Source organism: Rhizopus microsporus, assembly GCF_002708625.1.
Source record: "Rhizopus microsporus ATCC 52813 unplaced genomic scaffold scaffold_2, whole genome shotgun sequence".
Lineage (NCBI taxonomy): Eukaryota > Fungi > Mucoromycota > Mucoromycetes > Mucorales > Rhizopodaceae > Rhizopus > Rhizopus microsporus.
In genome coordinates, this window is record NW_019671917.1 from 89 (window position 1) to 11,904 (window position 11,816).

General features: G+C 37.5%; 11 protein-coding genes across 11 annotated transcripts; 5 read left to right on the forward strand and 6 right to left on the reverse strand.

Annotated features, from left to right (window-relative positions):
* The first annotated feature begins 532 nt into the window (after positions 1-532).
* On the forward strand, positions 533-1,533 carry RHIMIDRAFT_264382 (uncharacterized protein). Its single transcript, XM_023611744.1, has one exon. It carries the CDS (start codon positions 879-881, stop codon positions 1,485-1,487), a length of 609 nt encoding a protein of 202 aa, XP_023469556.1. The 5' UTR covers positions 533-878; the 3' UTR covers positions 1,488-1,533.
* Positions 1,534-2,091: 558 nt separating this feature from the next.
* Positions 2,092-4,035, reverse strand: RHIMIDRAFT_264384 (uncharacterized protein). Its single transcript, XM_023611745.1, has one exon. The coding sequence runs from the start codon at positions 3,851-3,853 to the stop codon at positions 2,399-2,401; it is 1,455 nt and encodes a 484-aa protein (XP_023469557.1). The 5' UTR covers positions 3,854-4,035; the 3' UTR covers positions 2,092-2,398.
* A 166-nt stretch (positions 4,036-4,201) lies between these two features.
* On the forward strand, positions 4,202-5,164 carry RHIMIDRAFT_264385 (uncharacterized protein). Its single transcript, XM_023611746.1, has one exon. It carries the CDS (start codon positions 4,292-4,294, stop codon positions 4,820-4,822), a length of 531 nt encoding a protein of 176 aa, XP_023469558.1. The 5' UTR covers positions 4,202-4,291; the 3' UTR covers positions 4,823-5,164.
* Positions 4,869-5,163, reverse strand: RHIMIDRAFT_233460 (uncharacterized protein; the record flags this gene model as incomplete). Its single annotated transcript, XM_023607960.1, has 2 exons — positions 4,869-4,889; positions 4,945-5,163. The coding sequence occupies 2 exons, from the start codon at positions 5,161-5,163 to the stop codon at positions 4,869-4,871; spliced, it is 240 nt and encodes a 79-aa protein (XP_023469559.1).
* A 288-nt stretch (positions 5,165-5,452) lies between the features above and the next one.
* On the forward strand, positions 5,453-5,839 carry RHIMIDRAFT_310565 (uncharacterized protein; the record flags this gene model as incomplete). The annotated part of the gene is made up of 1 exon (XM_023614671.1): positions 5,453-5,839. Exon 1 carries the CDS (start codon positions 5,462-5,464, stop codon positions 5,837-5,839), a length of 378 nt encoding a protein of 125 aa, XP_023469560.1. The 5' UTR covers positions 5,453-5,461.
* Positions 5,840-6,019: 180 nt separating this feature from the next.
* RHIMIDRAFT_264386 (uncharacterized protein) lies at positions 6,020-6,744 on the reverse strand. Its single transcript, XM_023611747.1, has one exon. It carries the CDS (start codon positions 6,556-6,558, stop codon positions 6,025-6,027), a length of 534 nt encoding a protein of 177 aa, XP_023469561.1. The 5' UTR covers positions 6,559-6,744; the 3' UTR covers positions 6,020-6,024.
* A 26-nt stretch (positions 6,745-6,770) lies between these two features.
* On the forward strand, positions 6,771-7,258 carry RHIMIDRAFT_288798 (uncharacterized protein; the record flags this gene model as incomplete). The annotated part of the gene is made up of 2 exons (XM_023613593.1): positions 6,771-7,191; positions 7,244-7,258. The coding sequence occupies exons 1-2, from the start codon at positions 6,937-6,939 to the stop codon at positions 7,256-7,258; spliced, it is 270 nt and encodes an 89-aa protein (XP_023469562.1). The 5' UTR covers positions 6,771-6,936.
* Positions 7,259-8,150: 892 nt separating this feature from the next.
* Positions 8,151-9,170, reverse strand: RHIMIDRAFT_197364 (GTPase; the record flags this gene model as incomplete). The annotated part of the gene is made up of 1 exon (XM_023606198.1): positions 8,151-9,170. The coding sequence occupies one exon, from the start codon at positions 9,168-9,170 to the stop codon at positions 8,151-8,153; it is 1,020 nt and encodes a 339-aa protein (XP_023469563.1).
* Positions 9,171-9,266: 96 nt separating this feature from the next.
* RHIMIDRAFT_198151 (RNA-binding domain-containing protein) lies at positions 9,267-10,200 on the forward strand (the record flags this gene model as incomplete). The annotated part of the gene is made up of 2 exons (XM_023606260.1): positions 9,267-10,029; positions 10,082-10,200. The coding sequence occupies 2 exons, from the start codon at positions 9,267-9,269 to the stop codon at positions 10,198-10,200; spliced, it is 882 nt and encodes a 293-aa protein (XP_023469564.1).
* A 56-nt stretch (positions 10,201-10,256) lies between these two features.
* RHIMIDRAFT_233466 (uncharacterized protein) lies at positions 10,257-10,782 on the reverse strand (the record flags this gene model as incomplete). Its single annotated transcript, XM_023607961.1, has 2 exons — positions 10,257-10,405; positions 10,461-10,782. 2 exons carry the CDS (start codon positions 10,780-10,782, stop codon positions 10,257-10,259), a joined length of 471 nt encoding a protein of 156 aa, XP_023469565.1.
* A 481-nt stretch (positions 10,783-11,263) lies between these two features.
* On the reverse strand, positions 11,264-11,765 carry RHIMIDRAFT_233467 (uncharacterized protein; the record flags this gene model as incomplete). The annotated part of the gene is made up of 3 exons (XM_023607962.1): positions 11,264-11,421; positions 11,486-11,609; positions 11,658-11,765. 3 exons carry the CDS (start codon positions 11,763-11,765, stop codon positions 11,264-11,266), a joined length of 390 nt encoding a protein of 129 aa, XP_023469566.1.
* Positions 11,766-11,816: the final 51 nt, after the last annotated feature.

An 11,816-nucleotide genomic window follows, 5' to 3' on the forward strand; every position in this document is an offset into this window, starting at 1 on the left:
TAAACAACACATTCCCTTCATTACCCTTCCCATGGAACACAATTTGTTCCAACCCATCCAATAACAATAATCATTAACCACTCTCAAGTAATTGAGCCTTCCATTTCCCAACTGTTCTTCAATCTCCTTAGTCATTTACTGCTGTTGCTTAATTGTTACAGTCTTCATCATTTTTTTTTGGTGAAAAATAATTTCTTTTTGAAAAGAAGACAGGAAATAGGACTTTGAACATCTCTTTCCAAAATATTCAAAAAATTCAAAGTTCACAAAAACCGTGAATTACTCACGAACAATCGTGAATTATTCATGAATGAAAATGGTCAGAATCGCTTGAAATCAGAAATACGTGAAATGAACCAGAAAAACCACAGAATCAGCCTATAAAAAAAATCTAATAGTGACATACTGTCAACTAATTGCACATCCCTCTTCATAATTGCACTCATTTAGACATCACCATTTTTATGAGGACATTATTACTCAAAAAACGAATAATTCTGATTGGTCTATTTGAGCATCTCCCGCTCAACCGGAATTATTCACGGTTCTTCTCGCCATAGTGACGTCTGGAAATTACCCGCAACAAGTACAGCAGCATGCTACTGAATTGTCATGCAACGCAGGATCTTCATCAACACTTGACTCCCACTCCAGCCAATAAGAACCATCGTAAGGGTCAGCTCCGCTTTCTGGCATGGGCTCTTAAACACACAGTGTCTACCACAACTTATTCAGGCGAAGACATGGTCAATTTCTTGGTTGCGTTGAAGATCAAACATAACTCCTAGCCAACTACGTTGAAGACTGTTCGAGCAGCTGTGGCACATTTACATGAAGACCCTAAGCCCATCAGCACTCATCCACTTATTAACTCCTACATGGAATCTCTGGATCGTCAAGCTCCACCGATCTCTATACATAAGCCCAAGATAGATCTAACGCCAACATTGATCTACGTTCGTTCAATTGTATCTCATTATAGTACCTCAGTTTCACTACTACAGCAAAAACTGGCCTTTTTACTGGCTATGGCAGCTCTCCTGCGCCCGTCTGACTTAGTTCGAATTCCCTTTTCCTCCTGCAAAGTAGACCCTTCCGACGGTTGCCGTCACTTCAAAGTGATTGTTCCTAAGGTACGACGACGTCGCCGAAGAATCATCAAGGATTTACGAGTACATCCACACCAAGACCAAGCATTCTGTCCGGTGTATTGCTTTACAGTTCTAAGGGATCATCCACACTTACAAGGTCGAATGGCAAACTCACTTCTTTTCCTGCATGCTAACAATATTCGCAAGCCTGTCGTCTCACACACTATTTCCTCTTGGCTCCATCACAATTTCATTTCAAAGTGCACGACCGAATCTTGTGTGTCAATCCGTTCTCTGGCGTCTTTTACAGCTCTGGGCAATGGTGTTAGCTTACAAGATATTGTCTCGCCAGGAAATTGGGCATCCTCCGACACCTTTCAACAGTATTACCAATAATCAATTTCACGTCTATGATTTTAACTGTTCAAGAGGAAGACACGGCCATGTTCTATGATGCCAATCAGGATTTCGCTCTGGATTAGCATGTTCACCTTCCTATTTTGTTCTGACAGTCTCAAACAATTCTCGCGAAATTGTTATCGACCGAAAATTAACGTTTAGACCTGAAGAACAGAATAGAAAGGTGAATATTCCCATTCTTATCTTCTCTGCCCACCTTATACTTATTATTTGACTGAGCTCAAATCGATTAACAGTATAATATCAAATTTACTTTCTTTTTATACATTTCTGTTTCTGAATTCGCTCAACTAAAATAATAAATGGAGATTCTAGCATATTCACCTTCCTATTTTGTTCTTCAGGTCTAAATGTTAATTTACAACTTTATATTGATTTATACACATTTTTTTTAATTCGAACTCTCCACTAGAATTTCCTAAAGTGTTAACTTTTTTGCTTTCATTTATTAGTAGGAAGTGTACTTGCAGAACACGAAATCTCTTTATCCTTGTAAACTCTTCTATTTTCTATGTATACAACTCAGTTACTTATCTGATTTATCGAAAGATTTTTTGATCACTCATAAAGTTTGAAGAATCGTTTTTTAACTGTCGCAAAACTGTAATTTATACGTCGTAGAGGGCCCTTTTCGGAATAGTAATTAAATCTATCTGGATACAAGTAGTAAGAATATAAAAATGTCGTTGCAACAGGTTTCTATAATATGAGGCAAGCCTTGAAAAGTTCTACGCTAATAAATACATGATCACGGTGATAATAAACCTTTTGCACAAGTTTTACGTGAGTTGGTCTTTTAGTAGACTCTTAAGACTGATGTATTTTCCTTCTTTATTTTAGTTACTTCAATGAACAAAATATTTATACAGAATAATACCCCAAGTTGATTATTTTTTACTGCCTAAACAAAGGGCGTCCCCAAGGCCGAATCCTTCGAGTATCTTATTCAAACCAGTTCCTCCAAGAATGCTATTGACAATAGAACCAAGCCCTAGACCATTCAATATGTTGCCTACAAGGCCAAGCACGCCCGCAAGCAAAAGGCCCACTGCAGAAAGAATCTGTAACAGAGGACTTTGTAAGATATTCCATAAAGGGCTAAGTTGCTTTTTAGCATATGGCATGTTTTTGATTTTCTTTTTTGCTTTATCGATGGTGGTTGTCACTTCACCAGTAAGTTGAGATAAAAGCTCAGCAAGATGGTACTCTTCTGGGGACGCCTTTCTTTGAGAAGTTTTTGCTTGTGCAGTTTTGGCTATTTGTCCAGTAGGATCAAGGCCTTTAATAGCACCATGGGCTTCGCTGAGAATATTAGAAGCTTGCTCGATTAAAGGCCTAACGTTATCAACCAATTTTTGTTCATCTCGTTCCTTTTCCGGTTTTGATTCTTCATGCTCGATCGTTTCAGTAATCATCTTCAAGACTGGCTTAATTTTATCAAGCGATTGTTCGATTGCATTTGACATGTTATCAGCTAGTTTTTTGTATTCTTCCTCTTCGGCTTCCTTCTTGTGTTCTTTGTCTGTTTTTTGTTTAATCATTTCAGCTTTTCCCACAATGTGTCCTTTGTGATTAACAATATTGCCTTCATTATCTACTTTCATTCCGGCCAATTTACGTGCTATTCGTCCATCAACGTTGCCAACAATGTTGTCATTTTTATCAACCACTTTTCCTGATTTTTTAACTTCGGCAGAGTGTTCATCAACGAGCGGATATGGGTTAGAGAATTTAGTACTGCTCTCAGTATCTTTATTTTCATCGACTGATTTTTTAGCTTCTTGATCCTTCTCAGTTTGGTTGCTGTTATTGTCATCCTCAGGCTTTTCGATATCTCTTTTGTTTTGTTTTATAACCCTTCCACCATCACCAAGTTCATCTACACCTTTGCTTTTGGTTTCTTTTGACTCTCTAGCTCCAGTCCCGCTAGAACTCTCTTCGTCACCCGATTCGCTCTCAGAGTCGTCACTTGTGTCCTGATCGACTGGCTCGACTCTTCCGATCGTATTTCCTTTTTCGTCTGTAATGACGCCATTTTCTCGGATTTTTTTACCAGCGAGCTTTTTTGCTTTGCCTTCCACAAGACGACCAATGACACTGCCAGACTTTTTATCGATAGCTAAACCAGACTTGTTTACTTTTTTACCAACAAGTATCTTATACATCTCCTCATTGTCACTTTCTTCGGAGTCAATATTTTCATCAGTATCTTCACTCTCTTCAGTGCTTTCGTTCTTGGGCTGCTCAGCCTTCTCAAGCTTGGCAGTTGCGTTATCTTTTTGTTTTTGCAAATGTTCTTGTAGCAGTTGTTCCTCTAATTGCTTTCTTTGCTGATCTTTCATGGCTTTAGCTGTAAAGTATGGTACAATAAAAAATAGTTCGAGAATTTTGATCACAACCTATTGTTAAATAAAAAGGAGGAAAGATGAAAGGATGGGATAGGGGATTTTATTTCAGTAATCTCTGATCGTAGAAGCTGTAATAGATGTAATGACTTCATAAATGTATATGATATGATGAAATTATTATGTACTTCGCTCAAGCTTTGTGGTAAGATACACAGACTATAGAATATTCCTTTTAAAGGAAGAGGTTTTGTAATGCAGCCATAAATATATTTACAGCACTAAATCATACACTTCTGTTCTCTCGCTACTTTTTTTTTTTTAAAAAAAATGGTGCCTAGCCTTGAAAAAGAAAGAAAAAAGAAAAAGTCAAATAAGAAGTTAACTGAAAATCTGGGAGAGCAAGTAAAGCCAAAGAAGTCTTCCAAGAAAAAGATGCAATCGGCGAATGGGCATATAGATATGGTTGAGCATGTAGCAGACAAAGCTCAAGATAAGGTCAAGGACCAAATTGAATCAGATATGGAAGGTAGCCAAGATGCTGATGCTCTTAGTGTTATGAATGCCATTCTTGAACATAACCGAAAGCTGATGCAAAAACTCAATGAGCTTGAAAACCAAAAGGATAGCATTAAAGATATCGAAAAAATAGTAGAGGATACTGCTCAAGATACCATGAAGGAAGTGGAAGATAAGAAAAAAGAAGCTGAGGACAAAGGGGGGGCTAACTACTCATTTGAACTTCCCATTGGAGATGTTATGAAGTCTTATGGTTCACTGTCTACTTCTGAACTGCCTGATAAAGAGCCAAAGAAGGAAGATGAGGATGAGACTGCAACTATGAACGAAAACACTTCCGAACCTCATAAAACCTGCGCGGATGAAACAGAAAAGGATGATATTGTTGTCAAGGTTGATGCCACAAGGGATGGCATTACATTAACAATTCATATTCCTCGTAATTAGGTGCCCGAATAAAAGTTACCATCATTGTACATAGCAGATTTTATTATCACAACTGAAAGAAAACACGCTTATTGTAGCAGAGTTAACGTAATATCGCCTTTTGCTTTAGCTTTTAAGTATACTTGAGCTTCCAAGTTGAGATCGAGGCGAAGTCTTGGTACTTTGCCGCTTTTGCCGCTACTGCTTTGTTGTTGTACTTGTTCTTGTTGCTGTTGTTGAATTTCATTTTTATGTTTCTGTAGCTCTTTCTCAGTTAAAGTAGCGTCCTTTAGCTTCCTCTTTCTCTTCGTATGGTCATTTGCTGATTGCTGTTGTTGTTTCTGTATCTGAGGTTGGGGCATATTTAAGATGGCAAAAAAGAAAATTTCTACCGAAAGGATTTGCTTAAAATATTGTTCTGGACACTTTTAAAGCTATGGCGATAATTTTACTATGATGTAAGTTACTTCTGAACAACCCTTCTTTCCTCCGTTAGTCCCAACAATAATACCTATGACAGTTTAGTTTAGTTTTTCCTTGTGTGCCTGGTGACTCTGATGCTGTCATCTTTTTGTCATTTAGGCTACTTCCAAAATAGTTTTATAAGACAAAAGTGCATAAAATTTTCTTTTTATCATCATAATTACTATTAGCGATTAAATGCCGTCTACAAAAGAGCAAGAAAAACAAGAGACCAACTTTAAGCAACAAGAAGATACCGTTACTGAAGAACCCGAAGATCAGGACAGATCGTCTTCCCCTTCTCCTCAGAAGAAGTCCTCCAAAGATAAAAAGAAGCCAGGAAAAAGGAAAAAGAGATCTTCAAAGAAAGATGACGCACTTGGCTTGGTAAAAGGTGATGATACCTTAGGATCTGTAACAGATACGGTCGATGGTGTATTAGGTGGCGGGCAACAACAGAGTGGAAAAAAGGACTCTGACCACCCGTTGAGCTTACGTTTAGACCTTAATCTAGACGTAGAGATTACTTTAAAAGCTCGAGTTCATGGCGATGTTACGCTGGCTTTACTTGCTTAATTCATTCCTTTATAAATAAATTTTTTTTTTTTAGTTTTACAAGAACTAGTTGTTATTCATGTGTCTAATACTTGCACAAGCCTTAACCCATTGAAGTATACTTATTAAAAAAATGATGTACAGAGAAAATCTTCAGAAATTATGCATATCCAATTAAATACTTCATTAAATATTTTATTGATTTATTATCGTAAGAGGGCTAAAGTTACATCACCATGAACACGCGCCTTTAGTTCAAGCTCTACATCCAAGTTAAGGTCAAGACGGAGACTGAGGGGCTTATCGTCTTGACTTTCTCCTGAAGCATTTCTCACAGCATTGCCCACACCTTTACCAACACGACCAACGGTATCCGTCGTGTTCTTGACAAGATTGCCTTGTCCTTGTTGTTGTTTGCGTTTTAATGCTCGGCGTTGCTGCGGTGTAAGGTCTTCTTCTTCGTCCTCAGAAGCCTCAGTTTCTGATTCTGTTTCATCACTGTCATCATTGTTACTGTCTGTTTCTTCTTCAGATTTAGTATCATCATTTTCTGATTCTTGTTCGTCGCTTTCTTCATCGTCGCTTTCTTCATCGTCACTGCCCCCTTGTCGATCATTTTCTTCATCGTTATTTTCTTGCTTGTGCCTTTCTTGAGGCGGCTCTTGTTTTTTTTCTTGGGTTTGCTCTTCATCTTGTTCTTTCTTTTCTCGGTGCTTTTGATCTTGTTTTTCTGAGGACATTGTGTTAAGATGTGCTTACGTAGTATTAAAAAGAAGTGAAATATGCACCCTTTCCAGTTTATATGCTTAAATAGACTATAATGATGAATGCATTACGTAACCATAGATACAGATGATCAGACCTTATGTTGCCATAATAATGATCACTTTTATATCGGATAAGAGATTAGGTATACCTCATTCCAGGGAGACCGGCTCTCATATAGTAGTCTCTCATGATTATTCTTTTTTATTATCCCATTCTCTTCAATGAAGAGCTAGTCATGAGTGCATCAGTGACGGAGTGGTAATTTCTAAATAGAACAAAGAAAGTAGCATTATTTTCTTGGTCTACTTTTTCCTTTTTTTACTTTTGTTTACAAACTTTATTGTTAAATTATGGACAAGAATATATCAAAGAAAGAAAAGAAGAAATCGAGGCATAAAAAGAGCAAGAAAGCATTGGAGCCATCCGATCAACAACAGCTTTTAGCAAAACAACAAGCAAATATATTAAAGAAATACACTGCAAGACAAAATGCATCTCCTGAATTAGTTGCAAATGGTGGAGAGAACAACAATAAAGCATTAAAGCTACGGCTCGATCTTAACTTGGATGCTGATATCCAACTAAAAGCTAGAATTAGAGGCTCTGTACAGTTAACGTTACTTTAGCCCTTTTGTGTATATATAAAATTAATTAAAGCGCTTCATATTTTGAAAGAGTGATAATAGCCTTAAAAGAGGACATCGTTTTTAACCAGAGGTATATTATCTTTTCTTTTGAACTTTTCTTTTTTGCCATTTGCTTCCAATGTTTTCTTACCGAGCTTGATACAAACCGAAGTAACCTTGGCGAAATAGTATCTACAGAATTTGACTAAAACGCCTTTGCGAATGAATATATAGTTGTATTCAGGCGAGATAGTTTAGCAGATAGGGCGTCTACTTCAATATTCATTATCCCTTTCTGATCCTTCAGCTTTTGAAGCCTTGTCATAAACTTTAGTTAGGCAGTGTCTCCTTTGCTAATAATGAGTATTCATACTAACTGAAGTTGTGAAAGCATTCTTTTTACCAGGATCGAAAAACATTGACCAATGTTTTCTTTAACTCTTGTAACCCAAAAGTTTCAGCTTGACCCCGCTGTCCCGTACAAGGCTATCAAAAAAGGGACTTTGTTTTTAAAATGGTCTATTCGACTCAAAATACAAGAAAAAAAGATAAGCTCATTGAACTGACACTGTCATGTTTCATTTTGCAAAAAAAAAGGAGTATAACCACGCCGTCTATTTGCTTGGTGATGGAGTTGCTCAGCTTATAAATCCTTCATGATATCTATTATCTCTGTAATATCTATATTATTCAGCCTTTTACTCAGCAACTCTCTTCTTCGTGATACACTAGACAGCTGGAAATACATATAGTGCCTGGTTGCAATGTTACGGTGTTATGGTCTTTTTTAAGTAGTTCATGGTGATCATTGTATCGCTTTATATCAAAATCGAATGGGGTGTGCATCATCAGCATAATAGTCAAAGAGAATAAAAAGGGCAAGCGCGAGTCATTGTTTATGTACATGTAGAAGTGAATAACATATTTACATAGCAGGATCAGTGCTGATCATTGGTTGCGTTCCTTGCCTGCTTTCTTTGTTCTAATTTTGCTAATTTCTTTTCCTGTCTTCTACTCAGGTCGTTGCTTGTGCTTGTCTTGTACATCTTTTGTGTTTCAAAGAACGTATCTAATGCTTCTGGGCTCACGTCATCCAGCGTAAATTGGCCTAGTTTACCTGTTCTATATTGCTTGAGGAAAAATTTAGCGGCCATTGTCAAATCTAGTTCCCCGCCTTTCACGATCGCACCAATACGTCGTGCAACGCCTTCCAAGAGTTCATTCACGTCGTTTGTAGGTCGCTCGAGCTTGAACCAATTGACATAATCATGAGCATGAAATTCATTTAATCTATAAAGTAAATAATCTGCCATGACTTGCTCATCTGCCAAATGATCACGGATACCACCTGTTAATGCAACTTTTAAGCTTCTAACTGGGTCTGCAATATGAGGCACCATCACGCCGGGCGTATCGATAAGATAAACTGTAGGATCTTCCAGTACCTTGACTGTGCCGATCACCGTACGGGTGACACCTGGTTGAGCTCCTGTGATTGCTGCTTTTCCCTTTCCAACGCCTACTCGTCTCAGTGCGTTGATGAGTGATGACTTTCCGACGTTAGGCATACCAACGATCATGAGAGTGACTTGTGGTATAGGCTGTGCAAGCTCTGATGCATATTTTAATATACTCTTGACATTGTTGTCCGTAAGACAACTGGTAAAAGTGATTGGTGTTGAGGGTGCATGACGAGAAAAAGCCTTGCGTATTGGCTTCAGAGAGGCTGGATCAGCTAAATCAGACTTGTTGTAAACAATCATCCTTGGTCTTTTGCCCACAACTTTCTCAAAGTTTGGATTGACAGAAGATAAAGGAATTCGAGCATCTCGAACTTCAACAACGAGATCAACCGAGTTAAGCCTTTCAGATATGAGTCTTATACCTTTAGCCATATGACCTGGAAACCAATTGATAACTCGATCATATGGAAATGTCGTCCTTGGTATAAAGCTCATTGAAGGACAAGGGGAGGGGGGTGAATAGAAAGAAAAAGAAAATTAAATTTAATTGGTAAACACTATTTTTCTTCCTTCTTCTATTAAAAAGTCTTCATGCCCAGCGATAAAAAGAATAAAGAGACAGCACAAAGTACTGCAGATTCCTATGCTGCTTATTCTGAAGCAGGCTATCAAGCAACAGGTTCTGAGTATGATTATAGTAATCAGTATTATTATGGTTATGATTATTCAGTTGGAGCATATGCAGATCCAAGTGCTACAGCAGCTGATTACAGCAACTACAATCAATATTATTCCCAATACTATGATTCAAATACTTATTCAACAAAATCAACATCAGGTGCATCATCAAGTTATAAACCAACAGGCACATTAGCGGCTGCGGGTCCTTCTCCCTATACACCTGTAACAACAACATCAAATAATGCTACAAGTGGTGTCAAGACATATTACCCAAATCAATCTAATCCCAATAACCCAGTAGGACCTGTTATTATAACAAAATCAGGCTACGCAGGACCATCAACTACAACTACAACTACAACTTCCGGTAGTGGCAATAGTAGTAGCGATAAAGACAAGAAAAAGAAAAAGAAGTCCTATGTACGAGTTGCAGGAGGAGAAGTATGGGAAGACCCTACTTTGGTTGATTGGGATGACCAAGATTATCGCTTATTCGCTGGTGATTTGGGTAATGAGGTAACTGAAGAATTGTTGTATAAGACTTTTTCAAAGTATCCTAGTCTTATAAGAACACGTGTTGTACGTGATTCGCGTACAATGAAATCAAAAGGATATGGCTTTATCAGTTTCAAGGATCCTGATGATTTTGTGCGTGCATGGAGAGAAATGAATGGTAAGTAAGATAATAAAGAGAAAAAAGGTAGATGACTTATGGTTATGGATAGGTAAATATGTAGGAAATCGACCTATTAAATTGCGAAAGAGTACATGGAAAGAGCGTAATATAGAAATCAAGGCCAAGAAAGAAAGGGAGCGTATGGGGCCATATAGTAAAATACGTTAAATAAAAAGGAGCTTTATTTTATACAGATTAGTTTTACAGTGGTATCTTTGTTTTCTTTATCGAAGGTGGCAGCCATAAGGATGATCAGGGACAACATTTAAGGCAATAAGAATAATGTCCACAGTCCACCAGATGCCGCCAAGACCAGCAGTAATTAGCTTAATAATGCCAAGGAAGATGTATCCCAAGTAGAAACGATCAATACCTTCACAAAAAAAAAAAAATGAATAAACATTCAATAAAATACCGTACTGACTTACCAAAAGGACCAAGGAAGATAGAGAGCATAAGAGCAACGAACCAACTACGATCAGAAACACACATTTCTTCTAATAAAGCTTTTTCATCATCACCTACGGGAGTAGTAGCATCATGTCTTCTCTTAAGAGCAAAGTGGAAAGAAAGAGTTAAGACAGCAGTGATGGCAATAACGATTATCCAAGAAATAAGGACACGGTGGCCATGAAGATGTAGGACACGCTTCACCTTTTGAATAAAGGTTTCATTTTCAGAAACTTCTCTAGAGATCAAAGGGGCTTCTTCGTCTTGAGTAGTGCTAACAGTACCGTATTCAGCAGACATTTCTTTAAGCAAAATAAAGAAGAAAAGAAAAGAAAAAACTTTTAACAATAACCATGGCTTATATTGTAACAAAGATGTATCACATTGCACAAAAAGAAGGCACCAGAGAGGGACGAACTGAAAAAACGGCTCACTGTCGCAAATTGGTAATTCTTGTCTATATCATCTGACATTTTATATAACCCTTTCTCCCCTTTTTCCTCTTCTCTTTCTTTCTCCCTCTCTTTTTTTATTACTTGTTTACTTTGTTATCAAATTTGAAATGTTTGTAGCGCATATTCACCTTAAATGGCTATCTTCTTTTTCATTTAAAAACCTTTTTGTGACACCTGTAACACTTTGTCATCAGGTGTAGCTTATTTTTAATCTCTGTCTTCGGAAGAAGTCGAAAATGTCCTAAATGACACCTGAGTCGTGTTTATTATAGGTTCGTTTGCCAATCTGATGTAATAACAGTCTCCTTTGCAGAGTCAATCTATTTTCACGCAACAAAATTAGCCTTACGCAGATTATAAAGTATACTTCCAACCTTAAAATAGAGATACTCTTTCTTTGGAATCAAATAATACACAAAATAATATGGTGGTTGTCCACTACCTTCACCTGAAGAAGCCGTAACTGATCCTGGGATAACCGGACCTTTAAATGATAGCGGCGAATGAGTATATGCATAAAAGGTTTTGATTAATATATTCTCTCTAACCTGGCATCATCGCAACAGAAGCTTGTCCCTGTCCGAGAGAAGGAGTCATTTCATCCGGTTTACCAAATTTTGATAATATTTCAGCTGCAGGAGTGCCAGGTAAGCCTAGTTGATCACCAAGAGCCTATTTATTGTTGTTACGTCTGAGAAGAATATACAAATTATGCTATACCTTCATCACTTGGTATTTTTCATCATAATCCCTACCGGAGCTTCTAGATATCTGTCGAAGCTCTTGATATCTCTGTGATAAAACGTTTAGATTATCACTTGTTGCCATAATTGTTTCAAGTAAGAAAAAGAAAAAGAAGAAAAAGAAAACCAAAGTACG